This window comes from Paroedura picta, chromosome 16 (assembly GCF_049243985.1).
Source record: "Paroedura picta isolate Pp20150507F chromosome 16, Ppicta_v3.0, whole genome shotgun sequence".
Lineage (NCBI taxonomy): Eukaryota > Metazoa > Chordata > Lepidosauria > Squamata > Gekkonidae > Paroedura > Paroedura picta.
Window position 1 is genome coordinate 13,517,484 of NC_135384.1, and position 20,091 is coordinate 13,537,574.

General features: G+C 42.4%; 3 protein-coding genes across 3 annotated transcripts; all 3 read left to right on the top strand.

Annotated features, from left to right (window-relative positions):
- Positions 1-1,874: 1,874 nt before the first annotated feature.
- Positions 1,875-6,246, top strand: LOC143825354 (olfactory receptor 13G1-like). Its single transcript, XM_077313379.1, has 4 exons — positions 1,875-1,936; positions 3,210-3,299; positions 4,584-4,686; positions 5,281-6,246. Exons 1-4 carry the CDS (start codon positions 1,875-1,877, stop codon positions 6,244-6,246), a joined length of 1,221 nt encoding a protein of 406 aa, XP_077169494.1.
- Positions 6,247-11,800: 5,554 nt separating this feature from the next.
- On the top strand, positions 11,801-12,739 carry LOC143826734 (olfactory receptor 13G1-like). The gene has a single exon (XM_077315678.1). The coding sequence runs from the start codon at positions 11,801-11,803 to the stop codon at positions 12,737-12,739; it is 939 nt and encodes a 312-aa protein (XP_077171793.1).
- Positions 12,740-18,677: 5,938 nt separating this feature from the next.
- LOC143825355 (olfactory receptor 13G1-like) lies at positions 18,678-19,622 on the top strand. Its single transcript, XM_077313380.1, has one exon. It carries the CDS (start codon positions 18,678-18,680, stop codon positions 19,620-19,622), a length of 945 nt encoding a protein of 314 aa, XP_077169495.1.
- The last annotated feature ends 469 nt before the right edge of the window (positions 19,623-20,091 follow it).

Consider the following 20,091-nt stretch of genomic DNA (forward strand, 5'->3'; position numbering starts at 1 on the left):
ATGGCTGCTGGAGGTAGAAAGGCTGTGATTGCTACACTTCCCAGGAGACTCAGGGAAGAAAGAGGGTCACATGCGCCAATGGGAATGGAGGAGTCAGGCTCCACCAGGGGGAGGAGCATGGGAGTATTTAGGCTCCAGACTTCCTGGGAGGGGAGAGTCTCTCCAGGATCTCTAAGGGAGAAGGTGGCAGATCTCCTCTGCAGAAAGAGAAGGCCCTACTTGCCCCAGACCGAGGGACAGGGCCTGTCCTGACCACAGGAGAAGCAGACACCAAGCACGTGGGCAGTGAGCCTGGCAGGCAAGTGGACACAGAAGCCCCTCCCCTTCTTCAGTAGGGAGTGTAGGGAAAGAGGACTGAGTTTAATCATCCATTTAAGTTCTTGCCCGGAGTGTGTATAACTACTTTGGCTTGATTTCATGTGCTGTGCTGGAGGGAGTGTAAATTTATCAATCTGAGTATAAATAGTTCAATAAATTTGAGTTTTGCATATAACCAAGTTGCCACCTAGTGGACCACCTAGTCTACACTGCTCGGGTACTACTAGTGTGTTGGGAGGGACCAGGTGAGGAAAACCAGGCAAAACTGGGTGGTTGCCAACTCTCCAGGCAGGACCTGAAGGTTGATGGTTGTGACTCAAGAACCCAGCCAAGGAGTCTCACTGTCCCTCGGGAAGGGGTATTGCAGTCAGTGAGTGGTGGCAACGACAGACCAGAAGAGATAAGCCCCACTCAGGGAAGGGTTGGAAGGCTGGAACAGGGCCCACAGGCTTGGCATCTGGCAAGCAGGCAGCCAGTTCCGCCACACACCCCATCACATTGCATCTAAAATGTATGACTAAAGTAATACAAGAAATGAGGCTTTTCCACATAATCTTTTTATTTGCTATTAACTTCCTGTTTCTTGTTCTCTCCAGTGGCCTGTAGTTTCTTGTTCTTCTTCATACTTGTCTTGTATTGGTGCATTTTCTGAGTCAAGGAAAATGGTCTTTTCTCTGTAATTTACTTCATTAATAAAGTCAGTTATGACATAATCTCAAAGTATTGAATTCTAATGTTTTCTCCCTCTTTGAGGCTCCTTCTCACCTGACTCTTCCAGTGCTATCACTGTCATCTCATTGACTTAGGTCACAGGTATATTAGAAGAAGGCTCCTCATCTAACCTTTCATCACCACTGCTTGAACTGCACTTCTTAAACTGTCTGGTTGGCTTCTTACTGGCAAGAGTACAGGGAGTGGTGCTGGAGGCATGATAGGGAGGCTCACAATACAATCCACAACATTTTGTGGGTCCCAGTTGCTGTAATACTGATGCTTTGTTTCAGATTTCTGTACCCCTAGTTATATTACATTGCATGTGAGATGTATCATTCTATTCATTAAATTGATTTATACAATATGCTCCACCAACAAAGTAAGAAAATTGGACTATAAACTAAGACTAATTATGCACAGGAGGAATAAGCCAGACTGATGCCCTTTGGAACAGGCCACTGTGCATAACTGGTCAGTCAAATAATTTGGTGTATCAGTGAGTTCATATACTCTTGAACAGACAACACAAACTCAAGACAACATTGGACCAATGGAAACAGTTCACGTGTGATATTCCTATCAATTTCTTGTAGGATAACACAAAGACCCATGCTGAATCAGGTCAGTGGTCAATCTATTCCTCTAACGTGTTGCCTAAAATGGCCACCTGAAGACTCCAGAAGAGTATCAAGCATGTGTGCCCAACCCTCTTCTGATGTTGCCCATGCAAAAACCCTAGCATTCAAATATGGATGGTTTACCCTAAATATATTCTAATAAAAAATAATTTGTAGCCCAAACTTTATGGGTTGGTTTCAGCTAGCTTTTTCACTGGGAAGGAGATGGCATTTCTTTTGACAACCACAAAGACAGAAATTGTGGAGAGTAACAGGGATTCTCTTCAGTAATTGTGGTATCTGTAGGGTCAGACATCACATAGGATGTGTCTGAAAAATTAGATAAGATGAGGAAGATATCTCAGAGAATCCACCTTATGGTCACAATTTATTTATTTATTCTTTGATTTATAAACTGCTGCTCTCAAAGACTTTCAGCGGTTTACAATAAAATGGTAAAAACACAGAACCCTTAAAATCCCCTGCTCATTAAAAACATTAAAGATGGCTATTGGTTGGAGATAACCCCCCATCCCCTCTCCCCACCCCTGTCCAGCTAGCAGTCTGGAGCTCTTTCCTTAGGAGTGCGGGACCTGATCTCACCAGCTCTAGGGGATCCCCTGATGGTAATTCCAGGACCGTAACCTGGCCTCAACCATACACCTGGTGGAAGAGCTCCATCTTAGATTAGTACAATCAATTTAGATGTCAGTGATTGCATTGGGTTACTAAAACACTTGCTTAATTTCAGGCCAAGGAAATCAGTAGATCCTCAAAGTACTTCATTTTTGTCAGACTGTTTAAAGTTTCCAAATCCTAAACATTAAATTATGCCATATGCTAAGACTGGTGCCTCAGCAGCAGAATGAATCATCATAATTGTCATCATCCTGGTGGTACCTCAAAGGTGTTTTTCCCTGTGGCACCTTCACTTTATTAAAAGAAGAGGACATTTCAAACTGGGTCACTTGCATTTACTTTAATTCCATTGTGAGTGTGTGTACACCAGGACAACACTAGCTATTACCAGCCTGAAAATTAATTGAAGGCTGTTGGATCTGATTTTTTCCAGTGGCCTGTAGAAAATATCTCTGAGCCATGAAAAGGAGACAGTAAAAAGAAGCACCAAGAAGCAGGAATGAAGGTAAATATTTTATTCAAGCTTTCCCCCCCTCTCCTGTCATCCATCCTGTATTTACGTACAATATATGGGTGCTAGGTACCTGGATACTACTGAATTTCTTTATTTTCCCATTTAAAATTAATTTCATTCATTTCAGTCATTACTGAAGAGTTGAACTGAAATTTTAATTAAATGTTAAGAGTAATATACATACTCCATCAAAATAATGATTAAGGATTGGATTCAACAGCCACTGGGACATTTAATACTGGGAATGTTCTCCCTGAGTTTTGCAATCTAAATCTGCATTGTAGATCTCCTGTGCTGTATGTTTTGATGGTTTCCTTAATTTCAAGCTTATTATGGGGTTTTGGGAACAAAATGACTAATTTGGAAGAGTGATTTGTTTTTTTGCTTTTTCTATTTCTTTGTCATAGAAACAGACAACAAAAACCTCTCAAAATTAGCAATCAGTGTACTGAAATACTAAGAAATGAAAATTATTCTTTCAGTATCCAAAAGTCAGGGTTAGCTATCTTTCTTGAAGGGTGCATACAATCTTACTAAGAGTTTCAGAATCATGGAAATGTACCTAAGAGTCCTGCTAGATCAGATCTATGGTCAATCTAGATCAACATCCTGTCTCACACAGTGCCAAACCAGTTCCTCTCAGCAGGAAACAACATGCCATAGAGGCCAATGCTTTCCTTGGTGTTGCCTCCTGGCTCGGGGAGTTAGAAGATTTGTGCGTCTGAATGACCATTTATGCACTGGAGGTTTCATGCCGGGCTGCAGGCTGGAGTTTTAATCATGGCAGATTGCCCCACCTCTTCCTGCACTCACATGGGGGAGCATTTGGCCCGGTGTGCCTCCTCTGCCCCTGATTTGTGCTCCTGCACGGTAGCTGGGGCAGTGAAGTTCCCAGTGCATAAGCGGTCAATGTAAAGGTTTCCCTCAGTCACTATGGTTAATAACCACTAATAGACTTATTTCCCATGAATCTATCTAACCCCCTTTACAGCAGTTTATTCCTGTGGTCAACACTACACCCTCTGGCAGTGAATTCCACATTTCAATCACTCTCTGTGTAAAGTGGTATTTCTTTTTGTCCATTCTGGACTTACTGCCCATCAGCTTCATTGGATGCCCTCAATTTCTAGTGTTTTGGAAGAGGGAGAAAATAACGTCTCTTTGTCAGCTCTCTTTACCGCATGCATCATTTAATAAACCTGTCATGCCCCACCCCCCATTCATCTTAATTCATCTATAAGAAACATACAACTTTAGGACAGAGATTTACAGCTTCTCTATGAAGGTGGGGTGGAAAGAAATCGGGGGAAACCCTGAAGTGATGTAACAATGTACTATTTGTTGAGTTTCCCATAAATCGAATTTCAATTTGAAAGTATGTAAGGATTATGGAAGAATGGCCGTTTCATTTTTTAAATTCCATCCTAATAAGATTTCCAATAATAATTGCTGGGAAATATTCCTTTTAAAAATATTATAACATGATCCCCCCCCAGTCAATTCAACTTTGTCTAGTCAAACCACATGATGTCAGCCTTGTAAAGTGACCTTTATATAACTTTATATATGGGCTGTTCAACCCACAGGCTTTTCAATAAATACTCTGAATTAATTCAAAATTAAATAAACCCTAGTAAAACAGAAGTTTGCTATATCAACACCACAATGTTGACCTACACAACTCAAAAAACAATCTTAGTCTTACGTTATCAGGAAAGGATGAATATTTCAAAATCCATTTAGTCACAACATTATGTATGTCTGCTTCATATTTTGGACAGAAAAAGAGAACACGAGATAATTAATCAAATTCCACTATTTGGTAATCACAGTAGTGTTGGTTTGCGAGTATCCAAAGAAAATGACCTTTCATCTGAGCTGTTGGTAATGTGTTGCAGCATTCAATCATATATGATTAGGGATTGTTAATATGTCAAGTACAGGGTTAGATCAAATTCAATGGAGTATTTCATTCCAAGGTGGAATGGAGAATGTAAGGAATGATAGTTTCATAAGGTTCTTCATGACATGAGGAATGAATATATAATAAACTTCACTTTGACTGCCACCTTTAATTATGGGGATGAGCATGATATAAATGTTTTAAAATAAAATAAAATGCATGCATATGGTAGCATACAAATGGACATGGTTAACCAACAGAGTCAAAAGTGAATTTCAGAACTGTCTGTGTGGTTTTACATGGACTTCTATAACTTTACAAATAAATGATGAAAAGAACCACCAGGTTCCTTATTTGTACAAAAACGGGAAGAGGTAGGGTGAGGCATAAGCAACTGACCATTCTAGCTTAGCAATTCAACGTGATATTATTTATGGGTTTATGTTTCAGTAGAGCAGCAACAGATATATTCAAATAAAGACTCACTTGCCAAATGTCTTATAGAAGAAGAGAGGGAATGAAGGAGATGAATGGTCTACTGAATGGACTCATAATCATACTATTTATTGCCCTAGGTAAACAGCAGCAGAGACACTGGAATAAACCAGACGGTCATCACAGAGTTCATACTAGTTGGTCTAACCAATTCCCTTGGATTACAAACACCTCTTTTTGGGGTATTCATATTTGTCTATGCTATGGCTTTAACTGGCAATTTCCTACTCACTTTTACCATATGGAGATGCCGGAAACTCCATACTCCCATGTACTTCCTCCTCCTCAATTTGTCCTTAGTGAATGTGTTCTCTATTTCCATTACGACTCCCAAACTGATCCAGACTCTTTGGGCCCATCAAAAGACCATCTCATTTTACGGATGCATCGCACAGGTCTATCTCTTCATCTGGGCCTTAGCGACTGAACTTCTACTTCTGTCATTTATGGCATTTGACCGCTATGCCGCTATCTGCCATCCGTTACAGTATACAGTCATTATGAGGAAAGAAGTGTGCATTGTGATTACAAGTGGAGTGTGGGGTGCGGGGATGGTCAATTCGGCCGTTCATGCTAGTCTTATGTTGCAGTTGTCATTTTGTAGCTCCAATGTCATCAACCATTTTTTCTGTGATATACCCCCACTTTTAAAGCTCTCTTGCTCAGACACCAGCCTTAATGCGACTATGGCATTTGTTGCAGATCTGTTCTTTGGTATTGGCAGCTGTGGGTTGACCCTAACTTCGTATTGGTTTATTCTGAGAGCCATCTTCCGAATTCGCTCCACTGAAGGGAAGAAGAAAGCTTTTTCGACATGTTCTTCCCATCTCATTGTTATCAGTTTTTTCTTCTCAGCTGTCATCTACACATATATTAGACCTACTTCAGATTACTCTTTAGACAATGACAAGCTAGTTTCTCTGCTTTATTCAGTGGTGACCCCAGTTGTCAACCCTATCATATATTCCTTTAGAAACAAAGAGGTCAAAGAGGCAATCAAAACACTTATTGGAAAAGGTAGGCTGCTTCAGAGAACCCAAAACTGATGTATTCAAATGTCTAGGACACATTTTAGTACAGAAGTACAAAAACCTCATAATAATTTAATGGGAAGAAACAGGAGGAAGGAGAAGCAAACTGATGAATGCTAGTTGCGGTTGGAAAGAGGTAAGTTCTATTAGTGTCCTTGGGGATATAGTTCACAGCATAAAATGTGTGCCCACAGTCAGTTATGGATACTTCTATTTGGACTGAAGTCACAATTGATTCATCTGACACTTCCAGTTAATCACTATTAGAGCTGTTGGCGATGGGTCCCTCATAATTGGTCCTATATGTTTATCTAATATGTGCATGTACTTGTTTCTATCCAACAAGCTAGTCTGCTCTCATAAGATCTCCGAAGCTAAGCAGGGTCTCCCCTGAAACCCATTTGGAGCTGAACGGGAAGCATTTAAATGCTGTGTCCTTGCTTATTGTTGAGCTCCATGATGGAGAAAGGCAGATAGCAAGTGTTTTTAAGTAAATAAATAATTTGATGTATCGGGTTTGGAATCTGTTCCCTTACTTATTGATATTTTGGCCCTTAAACTGGAATTAACCTGATGTCAAGTGACACATTGTGGCGCAGAGTGGTAAGCAGCAGAAATACTGTCTGAAGCGATGTCCATGAGGTTGGGAGTTCGATCCCAGCAGCCGGCTCAAGGTTGACTCAGCCTTCCATCCTTCCGAGGTCGGTAAAATGAGTACCCAGCTTGCTTGCTGGGGGGGTAAACGGTAATGACTGGGGAAGGCACTGGCAAGGCTACCCTGTATTGAGTCTGCCATGAAAATGCTGGAGGGTGTCACTCCAAGGGTCAGACATGACTCAGTGCTTGCACAGGGGATACCTTTACCTTTTTAAGATTTCATGAGTCACTTCCTGAGATCTGTGGTTATTAAGGTTTTCTTAAAGATGCAGCTGGAATCTAGCTTGACAAATGCCACATGAAAATGATGTTATCTGAATGCCTACTGGCTACTGACAAAGTAGTGTCAATCTTTTAAACTATGCACAACAAAATTTGAGTCCGATGGCATGTTTAATTCCAACAAAGATTTATTAAAGGCATGAGCTTTTAAAAGGATGGCACATTTCCTCTGACAATCGAATAAGGATCATAAGAGTACAGATATAAGGAGAAAGTAAAATAGTAGCAAATTAGTAAACTGACGGCATCTATACAACCTTTAAGCTATGGTCAAAATATTTTCCCTCTTGCTGAGTTCATATGTTGTTTTCATTCTCAATTTCTAAAATGTATGTATATTGCTGTTCTCTCCAACCAGTGCCCCAATAAACTTTCCCTATATTTTAAGGAGTCCTGTTGCTGTTCTTGAGTTATTATTTATAGTAGGATCAAAGCCGGTTGTATTCAGGAATTGGCCCCTGCCTCGGACAGGCCACACCCACTCTCCACCCACTTAGCCCTTAGTGAGTTATTATAACAGTGATCCCGCTGTTAACAATTATTATTAATATATTGTCATCACTGATTTGCAGGAGGGCAGTTGGCTAACTCAAGATGTGCACACCATTTCTTTGTTGGCAAAATCAAAGGCCACAATTTTATTAACAATGAATGTCAAGGACTTTTGGCATGGCAGAAGGATAGGAGCCAAATGGTAGTCAACTTACAATAATCTCCTAAACCTGCAATTGCAATTAAGCCTGTCACAGTTCCAAACAGGAATGCAAAACTCAGGGCCTTTCCGCACGAGTTCAAAGTAGCAGGAGTGTGGCAAATTGTAATTGCTACTAATTTGCAGTTATGCATGACGTCGCACACAATCTGCCACACTCATGCAAACAATCAGCTAAAAGCGTTTCTTTGTAGCGCTTAAAGGGAAATCCCAAAAGGTAGATTCACCCTCTGAAAAGCGCTACACTCTTGCAAGCAATCTGCAACAGTAGCGAAAAAGACCTGTGTATTCCCATTGTTGCGGTTTCAGCAAAGTCCCTCCCCCTGGCTCTCCTCTGAACTTCTGGCGAAGCGATCGCCATTTTTTTTTCTCGGAGCGAGCGGAGACCAACGAACCAGCGAGCCTTCATTCACCCAGCGAGGCTTCTCCGGCTGCAGTCCCTACACAGAACTGCTTTAAAGCTCGTCTCAAGTCACCAAGCACAACACAAGCCCCGTTTGCTAGTTCCCTTTATTTTCGGCAGAAAATCGCGCCCATGCACGGGGGGGGGGATTTTTTTTCCACTTGCGGAGTGTGGCAACGATGAATCGGCAGCTCACAGGCCAGCTGCCAGCTAGATGGGTCTCTCCATTGCAACGAATCAATGCAGATTTGTTGCAACGTTTTTTTTTAAACCTGTTCTTAAAGGCAAGGGGGCTTTTTCGGAGCATGGTAACAACCGCCCATTGGCTGCTCGTTTGATTGACAGCCAGGGGTGGGACAAAGCATGGCAAATATCGCTTCCTTCCTAGCGATTTTTGCCGAGACCGGAAACCTATGGGAAACTACTGAAATGCAATTGGATTCCACTACAAAGGCAGGTAGGCATAACGATGAATTCCACTATTTAAAATTGCGTTTTTTCTTTCCGAAACCAATTTGCCACATTGATCCTGGTGCTGAATGGGCCTCATTGCTTCTGGCATCCCTAGCCAGGGGGTGCCCACCCAGGTTGCTGCAGTGGGCACAAACCTCCTGTGGAACCATCCTAGGCAAGATGGCATTTTGTTCCAATAAGATGCAACACATGATTTGCCAGTAAATATGGCCACAGCTTTATTCACCCTCCCTCCAGAAGGTTGGCCTGGCACAAGGAAGGGAGCCATCCCAGGATACCTGTTCCTACAAGACTCTGCCTTCCCAATGGGGTTAGTACTTGCATGCAGGCCCATAGCTTTTTACTGAAGCCCCCTAACTGGAGGAGTTCCCCATGCAGGACGAACACCTTTTGCATCTGGGCTCCTTCCCCCTCCTCCCCACAAGCTGTGACAAGTTTTTTATAGCCAACAGAACAAATAACAAATGGCCTAAACAGCCAGCCAAACTTTTGCTAAAGAGAGGGTGGGTAGGTGGGTGGGATGCTGGCTCCATGCCTCACATATCCCCCCCTCCCCATGCAGCTGTCTGAATGCAGCAGGGTTCCTTATTCTTTATCAACCCAAGTATTGAACTGGACAACTGAGCTGGTACCTAAAATAGAAGTTTAGCTCATCACACACCTCTTGTATCATTGGGTATCATTGGATCATTGGGTTGTCTTGGAAATAGGCAAGCTAAGGTTTTATTTGACTGGAACACCTGGATGATCTCCTGCAGAGGCAGGGGGGGTTCTCCTCCCATCTGTTGGCTCACATGAGCAGTGGGAAGTCATCCAGGCCCTGCCCAGACATATGGATATTCCTAATATGGAGATCTTGCGCTTGGCCAGAAACTTGGGGGTGATCTTTGATGCCTCTTTTTCAATGGAGGTACAGGTACCTGGCTACAGTCACCTCCAGGCTAGATTTCTGCAACTTACTCTATGTGGGCCTTGACCCGTAAGACAACTGGTGCAGAATGTGGCAGTCAGGGTCAACACTGGGACATCTTGGAGGGCCCACACAGAGCCAGTGCTGAAACAGCTGCATTGGTTGCTGGTAGTGTTCTGGATCTGTTCTGTTTTTGAACTTTAAGTTCATTTGTGGATTGTGTCCAACATACCTGAGAGACTACTTATCTCCTAAGCCCCCCCAGGGCCCTTCACTCGGAGGGTGAACCATCAGATTATGGTCTACCATGACAATCCTACAGTGCCACTTTAATGGCCACCATTTTTATCTTCTTCCAAATAGAAGTCATTTATAAATCTAGTATTTTCCTTCCCCCCCCCCCACCCTGGACAATCAGAAAAAATATTGGACTTTTCCAAAATGCCACTGTGATCTTGCAGATATTATTTCAAATTTCTTATACCTTTGCATAGTAAAATAATGATTTCTTATGGTTTATCTATTAATATATTTTTGTATCATCAGTCAATATTTTCCTAATTCTAGAAACTATGAAGCCACCCCAGGTGGCCTAGTGATACAATGGAATTGACACATATTCTGTGCTCCTGTTCTCCTGGTATTCTCTATGGTATTTTTGCCCAGTGGATTCACACCTTCTTTAAAGACACACTGGGAAACATCTCACACACACTGCACATGTTTGTCAAATAAGCAGCCAGATGATTTTGCTTACAGTAGAGTAGAAGACATTGGGTCATCAGTAACATCACTGTTACCTTCTTCTGTCACGTTTACTGAGCATGGACACTGATGCTGTTCAGGAGATGAGCACACCCAAAATAAAGAAACCTGAATGCTTCCTTATGAGAAACTGGGACTGAGGTGAGGTTTTTTTTTTTTTTTAATCTTTCCTTCTTTGTTTTCCTTTCCCTTTTCAGTTTAGATAGATTGGTGGTGTCAGTGGAAGTTTTCCTCTGTGCTGGATTTCAAAAGATTGAAGGTAATGGGCTGGATCCTCCAAGCTTTTCTTTCGGAGGAAGAAGAAGCAGAGGCCCCCTTTGACCAGCAAAGAATTCTCCACCAGGAACTGTGAGACGTGTACGGACAAATATGACATAGGATAAGGAATATAGCAAGACTAAGTATCAGTGGATATCAAGCAGAAAGTCTATCAGGATTCATCCCAGAACTTCTTAGATCAGAGATATTTATTCATTTCATTTCAAACCCACCATTCTCCTAAATGGGGATCCCAAGTGGTTTTCATCATTCTCCTCCTCTTCTTCCCCCCCCCTGCACAACAGCCCTGTGAGGTAAATCAATCAGAGAGTATGTGAGTGCTTAAAGTTCACTCTGCTTTGAGACTACTTTGGATAGCCATGTGGGGTACAAAAAAATAACACTTCTTCTATTGGGGATAAAAGTGAAGCATAAATGAAGTAAATTTTTAAAACCCTCAGTTAAAGTCCTAGGTGAAAAGAAATGTTTTGGCTTGGTGCCTAAAATTAAGTCAGGTAATGCTTTAATTCAGCATTGGGGTGACGTGGTTGCTATGGCTAAACTCCATTAATAGCCTTCCATTACTTTATGAAGCAATTCAATGTTTTGATCTTTTTTCAAAGGCTGCCCCACATTGAGTACGTTACTGAACAGATTATTAGGTGAAAGGCTATGACTACAGCTAGAAAGACTATTGTTTGTTATGTTGGGAAGATATGATGGTACATTGAACAGATGTGTTTTGAATAGAACATCAGTACAAGATCACCTTAGAATCGTGATTCTCATATGAATGGATGGCACATAAAATCCAGGTCAATAAAATGAATGAAGCCATATTTCATATGAAGAGTATTTAATTTGTTTGCTTTTTCATGTTGACTCGTGACCTTTCCCTCTCAGTTGACCTCCTTGTGCCTCTCATATGCCTTGTTATTTCTTGCTAAGGGCTTCAAAGCATGATCTCAGTTGCTCTCATTCAGGATTTATGCAACTTTACTGACTGCATGAACATTTGATAATGTGAATTCTAACAACTGGGGGGAAAAAAACAACCTTAATAGACTGTGATTTATTTGCCTAGGTCAGCAGTACCAGAATTGTCAAAATGAAGAATCAGTCTACCATTCAAGAGTTAATTCTGGTAGGACTTTCCAGTTCTCCTGAATACAACATGTTCATCTTTGGGGCATTTTCCTTCCTTTATGCCTTTGCTATGGCAGGCAACATCCTTATCATCCTTGCCATCAGCAGCTGTAGCAAACTCCACACACCCATGTACTTCCTGCTCTTGAATTTGTCCCTCATCAATATGTGTTCTATCTCTACTACTGTTCCCAAAATGTTACAAACTATTTTGGCTCAGAGGAAGACCATCACCCTGTCAGGATGTATTGCGCAAGTATATCTCTTCACCTGGGCCCTGGGGACTGAGCTCCTGCTCCTTGCGTTTATGGCTTTTGACCGCTATGCAGCTATCTGCCAGCCTTTGCGTTACACAGTCCTCATGAAGAAAGACATTTGCATTGGCGTCATGAGTGGGCTGTGGCTCTTTGGGGCAATCAACGCTTCAGTTCACACAGGGCTTGTGCTCCAGCTGTCTTTTTGTGACTCCAACATCATCAATCACTATTTCTGTGAGCTGCCACCGATGTTCAAGATTTCATGCTCAGACACGAGTTTGAACGAAATTATGGTCTTTGCAGCTTCTGTGATCATTGCAATTGGGAGCTGTGGCCTGACTCTGACTTCCTATTGGTTTATCCTGAGAGCCATCATTCGAATCCATTCCGCTGAAGGGAAGAAGAAAGCCTTCTCAACATGTTCTTCTCATCTTTCCGTTGTCACCTTCTATTATTCCACCATCATCTATACTTTTCTCCGGCCTGCTTCAGCCTATTCTCTTGAAGAAGATAAAGTGATAGCTATCCTTTACTCTGTAGTTACCCCTGTCCTTAACCCAGTCATATATTCTTTGAGAAATACTGATGTGAAAGAGTCTCTCATCAGTCTGATTGTCCAATGTGGGATGTTCAAGAAATATTAAAGCTTATCTATTTCCTGTTCAGAGTTTTCATTTGCTTTGCAATGTATGGCACTAAATGTCAAAGGAACATTAACATAGCTAAACCTAAAGACCTGGAATATTGTATGTGAGAATGGGATGGACACATTGACCGTTTGTGCACTGGGAACTTAACTGCCCCAGCTCTTGTGCAGGAGCACAAATGGGGGGGCGGATGAGGTGCGCCAGGCCAAATGCTCCCCCATGTGGGTGCAGAAAGAGGTGGGGTAACCTGCCACGACTAAAACTCCAGCCTGCAGCACAGCATGAAACCTTCAGTGCATAAACGGTCATTATAAGTTGGATTTAACTCCTCCTTAACCATCAAATAAAGTTATGTTGGGAGTCATGGACCTTGAACGGACAAAAACCATGTGGACTGGGCTCTGTAATATCGAGGATAATTGAATGACAGAAGAATGGATCCAATGCTATATTTAGAGTTTTATGTTGATTGTAATTTGGTACATGTGTGTCAAATGACCTGAAGAGATAACATTTTCTTGTTGCTGCTGCCCAAGAAAGATATGCCCAAATACATCTGGAACAGCTTTAAAAAAAAAAAAAAAACAAAGGATGGACAAGATTTGGGGTCCTTTCATCAACTTTTCTGTATGAGATGAGTATCATAACCATAGCCCTGGATCAGTAATCCATTGTGAAGAGACATCATTTCACTCTTGCACAACTCTATATGATAACTAGCTTATGTTTTTTTTTAAGACTATGCAAGCTTTGGTCAAGTGTATGGTTTGGGTTATGGAGATTTAAGGTTAATTGATTTAAATTGGTTCAACTTTCTGTATGTTAATGAGTATAATTGTTAGTAAATCTGCATGCACTGAATCATCCATGAGTTGGGAGCCCTGATGGACTGCCTCCAGCAAAGCCACATGAAGCTGTATACCCTGAAGACAAAGGTCCTATGGTTGGGTAGGAAGGGACCAGAAAAGGAAGCATGCCTTCCCTACCTTGATGGGGTGCACCTCTATGTTGGATGGTCAAGAATTTGGGAGTGATCCTGGATGCCTTCTTGAATATGGAGATACAGGTCACTAAAGCAGCTTGTCAGGCATTTTCCCATCTATGTCAGGTGAAGCTACTAGGGCCCTATCTGGCCCCAGAACAGCTAGCCACAGTGATCCATACAATAGTCACCTCCAGGCCGGGTAACTGTAATTCACTCTATGCGGGCCTTCTTGTACCCCTGACCGGGAAGATACAGTTGATACAAAATACAGACACCTGGGTCCTTATGAAGAATGCATATTTGATCTGTTCTCCAGCACTGGTTGTCAATGGAGTTCTGGATTAGGTTTAAGGTGCTGGTTTTAACCTTTATGTCCATCCACACTTTGGGACCAGCATACCTGATAGACCACCTCTTCATCTACACCCCTCCCCCTGAGTACTGTGGTCAGCAAATTCTAATCTGCTGGTGATCCTCAGCCCTAAAGAGGTGCACCTAGTCTTTACCAGAGCCAGGGACTTTTAGACTCTGGCTCTAGCCTGGTGGAATCAGCCACCAGCAGAAGCATGGACCCTTATGGAACTCTCATAGTTCTGAAGGGTCTTCAAAATGGCACTCTTCCACTGGACATTTGGTTGAAGACTGGGCTGCATCTCAACCATTCCCCTGCCTACCCCCACTTTGGGGGGTTACTATTGGATGGGTACCTGCTTTTTGAGCCAGGCTTTTTTGAAATACACCCCAGCTTGTTTGCCTGGCTTGTTGGGATGTTATGTCTGGAATTAAGTGGAATACTAGGAGTTAATGGAACCTGGTTTTAGCTGAATTTTAAAATTTTACTCAGATTTCTATGTGTATTTTTTAAATATTCTTTCACTGTTGTACACCACCCTGAGACCAATTTTGGAGATTCTTTGGAGTCCTGGGGATTCCATTGATTTCTGTGTTGCAATCACTTGCATTTCAGCAGTTTCACTTTCCTTTACCTATGCCGTTATGACTGACAAGTTACAATGAAATAATGACGGGGTTGGTCAGAAGCATTAGAATGGGCTGGCTTTGTCTGAATGCTGGTAGCCTCAAGGACTATACAGTAACATAGTGTAATAACTGTCATATCAGAAATTTTCTAGCAATTTATCAGTTTGGGAAACAATTTTTGACTAGGAACATTTTCTCAATGGGGAATGGTTCAGATTGGATCACAGTTAGTACAAACCTGACAGCATGTCTTATTACACACAATCAGCATCTATGAAGTTAGCATATGTTGGGCTAGAGTTACCTTATTTATGCTCCAAAGGTAGACTAAAATAATTAATTCAGATAATGTCTGGCACCATGAGATGCTAATTGCAGAATCTCAATGGTCTTTATCCCAGGGGCAATAGTTTCTTATTTACAGAACACATTTGAGGTAGATCATCCATTACTTGGAGGTTCCAGCTGACCCCACTTTTAGCCAATAAACATATAAATATCTGAATCCTGCTGTTTCCACAATAAGATCACTAAGAATTAGATTATATATTGTTTCTTAAATTCAATAGATGATTGAGAGTCTATATCTATAGTACAAACACTGTTAGTACGTCAACAAGGAATAGAGGTAAGGATTTTATTCATTCATTGTGCTAACTTTTTCCTATCTGTTTCCCCCAAAAGACAACAACCATTAATTTAAAGAATGCCTTTTATCATGAGGTACTTATGTTACTAAGAGCAAAGGCTCCTGGATCTTTCTTGGAGCAGCACAAATAACTTATAACACTTTGGGTGGGGATCACCTATTATTTACCTTTTGCTTAATGTGTTTCCAGATAACTCTGCTTTTGGGAACCTCCAGATATCCCAGTTATAATGACGGGGCTTTTGTTTTTCAAGATTAGATCAATAGCTCTATAATATGATCATTATTTTCTTCCAAATGATAACTAGCACTGGTCATTCAGCGTATCAATATTTCCCACATATAGCTAGTAATAGGATCCTGCAAGTTTTTTTTTTTCATCCAATTGAATCCAAATTTTCTTTTCCCCTATATCGTGCAATTCCATATAGCTTCAGTCCATGTAGACCCTACAAAACAGACCACCCAGTCTCCCTTTTTCACCAACACAGAAGCTGTTTCCAGGCATTCCAAAAAGGAAAGGAGGGGAGGATTTCTTTTCTTCATTAATGAACTGAATCTGACATACCTCTTGCACAAGAACACTACCTTTTTAATTTAAATAAATTCTAATGAAATATTCTAAACTAGAATTAGATGATGGCATTGGGGCAGTAATCTTTTTTCTTAAGTCGTACCCTCTTTCGGTTTGCCTTTCTTTCCACCTGAGGTCACACTTCCTCTGGCTCCATCCCAGGTCACCCAGCACTGTAAACCCTGGGATGCCAAGGAGAGACACCCACCTCCCTGGTCCCACCCCAGGCTACCTGGCACTGTGAACCCCGTGCCCCTCCCCCCAGCTAGGTTGACCCCACTCACAGACTTGTAACCTCATAAGGAGGCCCCTCACCTGGGCAAGCTGCTGCCTTCTTCTGTAGACTTCCTTGTAGGTTGCCCATCTAAGTACAAACCAGGGCTGTACCAGCTTAACTTCCAACTGACAAGATCAGTCTATACCATGCCACCTTTCCTCCCAATACTAATCTACTGAAACTGCATACATTTTAAGGGGAAATATTGTTGTAAGGAAATTAAAATGGGCAGCAAAATAAAGAATTGAGACTTCAGTCTTCATAAGGCAGTTGAGAAACACAGAGATGCAAAATTCAAAATCATCCTTTCTAGTAGATTGGGTTGGGGATGTGTGAATTGTTAGGAAGAGTGGGGGGTTTATGTCATGTATTTAAACTTTGTATTATTTTGCTGTTGTGACTTGCCACACACTAGCTGGTCTAGGAGTGGCAGCACAGAAACAAAATAAATAAATCTCACTGAAATCCCAAAATCTTTTTGGTCTCCAAGATGCTACTGGGTGTGAATCTAGGTGCCATGATTCCATGATATTTTTAATTCCTGATACTTGTAAATGTACCTTTTTTTGCCTACATACATTAGATAGGATGAGTTCCAAACACCTTTTCTCCTGGTGAAAAGGAAATATGGGGTTCTCCCTGACCAACCAAGAAATATATGTGGTAGATCTATGTACCTGCTTGGACTAAAGTGATGACGTGGGATGTAACAGACTTGTGAAACATTTCAAAATGAAACTAGGGTATAGTCTGCACACAATAGATAATGCACTTTCAATGCACTTTAGAATTAGATTTTCCTGTTCTGCACAGGAAAATCCAGCTGCCAAAGCATATTGAAAGTGCATTATCCTATGTGTGCAGACTAGGCCTAGATTTGTTAATGCAAATGTATGTAACTCTCCTATGATTTATGATAAGAGCCCCTGAGACTTACCAAGGGGACATTTGCTGTGGTGGGGGATGTGCACTGGGGAAGGACCTGCCAGTATGGAGCCTTGGACTCCTAGCCCTGGCATCCCCCAAGTGCATGGGTGTGGGTGTGGGTGCAGTGGTGGCAATGGGAGGGGCTAGGCCAGGCATCCTTAAAAGGGGCTGCCTGGTTGGACCTAGACTCTTTTTCTCCTGCCTAGTAACCCAAAGATGCATCCTACCCACCCTATGTTTGAATTTTAATGTTATACGAGTTAATTGGTTTGCTTGGAATTATTACTTAATTGTCACTTAATTTATTTATTTTATTTTATTTATTTATCATACTTCTATACCGCCCTCCCCGGAGGCTCAGGGCGGTTTACATTATAACAAGGAACCTTACATGAAACAGTCTGTAAAACATATACATCAATAACCAACAATTGCAACCAAACACAACACAGTATAACAGTAAACAGTTGTGATACAAACAGGTCCAGGGCTTGTTGATGGGATTCTGAGAGGGGTGGTTTATTGATTGAATTCTGAGGGGGGGTGGGGGGGGAGCAGGGGCCCTTGGTCGCTGTTGATTACGTCTGGTCTCGGCCAAATGCCTGATGGAGGAGCTCCTTCTTGCAGGCCCTGCGGAACTGTTTAAGCTCCGTCAGGGCCCTGATCTCTTCTGGGAGCTCGTTCCACCAGGTAGGGGCCAGAACAGAGAATGCTCTGGCCCTGGTCGAGACCAGACGGACTTCTTTAGGGCCAGGGATCCTTAGCTGATTTGAGGCAGTAGAGCGTAGAGCTCTTTTGGGGGCATAGGCGGGGAGGCGGTCCCTCAGGTACACTGGGCCCTGACCGCGTATGGCCTTGAAGGTAATTACCAGAACCTTTAGTCTGATCCGGAATTCAACTGGTAGCCATTGCAGCTGATGAAGAATAGGCCGGATATGGGACCTCCACGGTGTTGCCGTGAGGATCCTGGCTGCTGCATTTTGAACTAGTTGTAGTTTCCGGGTCAGGGCTAAAGGCAGGCCTGTGAGTTCGAAGCATGGGGTGGATTTGTTTGGGGGTGTCCAAGCTTGTGCACTGGCCTCCCCAAATTAGGGGGCTGCATGGATCATTGGCTTGCATTTCTGGGAGGTTGGGGAACCCAACAGAGGTTGAAGCCCAGTGCATTCCCATGCAGTAGCCGCCTGCTTTGGGTCAGCAGGACTTTGGGGCCTGGGGATCACTGTTTGCTCACTGTTGGAACCCATGGAAGGGGCCAGCTGATAAGGGCTGCCTAGTAGACAGCCGACTATGCCATGCTCAATCAGATAATAAATGTTGGGGTCATGTTTATGCCAAATAAAAGTGGTGCCAGTGACCTTGTGGAATGTGATCCCCCAGCAAAGCAATGTCCGATTGCTCTTGCTTCTGGTGTAGGAGCTTTAGACCAGCAAAAAGATCTGCCATGACACTTATAGTTCTGTGACCTTAATTTGTTTCTGTTTAATTCAGTGATATTAAGAATCATACAAAGCAACTGACTTTGACAGCAGCACCATGGGAGACATGGAAATCAGTAACTTCAGCATCACTACTGAGTTCATCTTGGTTGGTCTGTCAAATGCTCCTGGACATCAGAGCTTCATCTTTTGGACCTTCATCTTTATCTATGCAGCAGCTTTGTCAGGAAACATTCTCCTCATCCTTGCCATTGGCACCTATAGGAAGCTCCACACACCTATGTATTTCCTGCTTGTCAACCTATCTTTTGTGAATGTATGCTCTATCTCCATCACAGTCCCCAAAATGCTGCAGAATGTTTTGACGCAGAAGCGGTCCATCTCATTTTCCGGTTGCATCATTCAAGTATTTCTCTTCGTATGGGCTTTGGGGACCGAGATTCTGTTACTCTCATTTATGGCTTTTGACCGCTATGCTGCCATCTGTCAGCCTTTTCATTATTCAGTCATCATGAGAAAGGAGATGTGCATTGGGGTAGCAGCGGGAGTGTGGTTTGTTGGAATGATCAATTCGGCAGTTAACACCGGCCTGTTGCTGAACCTCTCCTTCTGTTCCTCCAAAGTCATCAACCATTTCTTCTGTGACCTGCCTCCACTGTGGAAGCTCTCCTGCTCCGACATCAGCCTGAATGAAACTATGGCTTTTGTAGCTGATGTCACGTTCACGATGAGCAGTTGTGCGCTCACTCTAATGTCGTACTTGCTTATCTTAAGAGCAATACTTAAAATCAAATCTGTCCAAGGCAAGAAAAAAGCATTCTCTACATGTTCCTCCCATCTCCTGGTGGTGAGCTTTTACTTCTCTACCATTATCTACACATATGCTAAACCATCCTCGGCTAACTCCCTGGAAGAGTACAAGACTGTTGCAACCATTTACTCAGTGGTAACTCCAGTGCTCAATCCCATCATATATTCTCTTAGAAACAAAGATGTTAAAAAAGCTTTAGCAAAATTGGTATGTAAATTCAGGGCTTCTCAGCAAAAATGACTTTCATCCTTTTTTAAAACTCCATTATACCCAGTGCTGTAGGGCCTATGGGGACCATTATTGTCAATGGTCCAGCATAGGGTAGAACGTTAAATTAATGTGGTGGTATCAGCGGCTTGGGGGGGGGGGGGGTTTGAGGCAGAGACATAACATTTGCAGTACAGATGCTGGTGCCTCACCTCAACCCCCCCCTCAATTCTATGGCCCCCCAAAGAAGTTGTCCCATTCTTCATGGGGACAATGGAGAAATTTATTTTAAAGAGATTATGGTACCGTTAAATGCTTTCTCCCATCTGCAAGTGAATTCTGAAGGCAGTTAAATTGGGGGTAGTCAACCTGTGGTCCATCGTTAGCTGGTAGAGGCTCATGGGAATTGTAGTCCATGAACATCTGGAGGACCACAAGTTGACTACCCCTGATTTAAAGGACCCACACGGGTTTTGCCATTTTGGAGAGCTGCATCAAAACA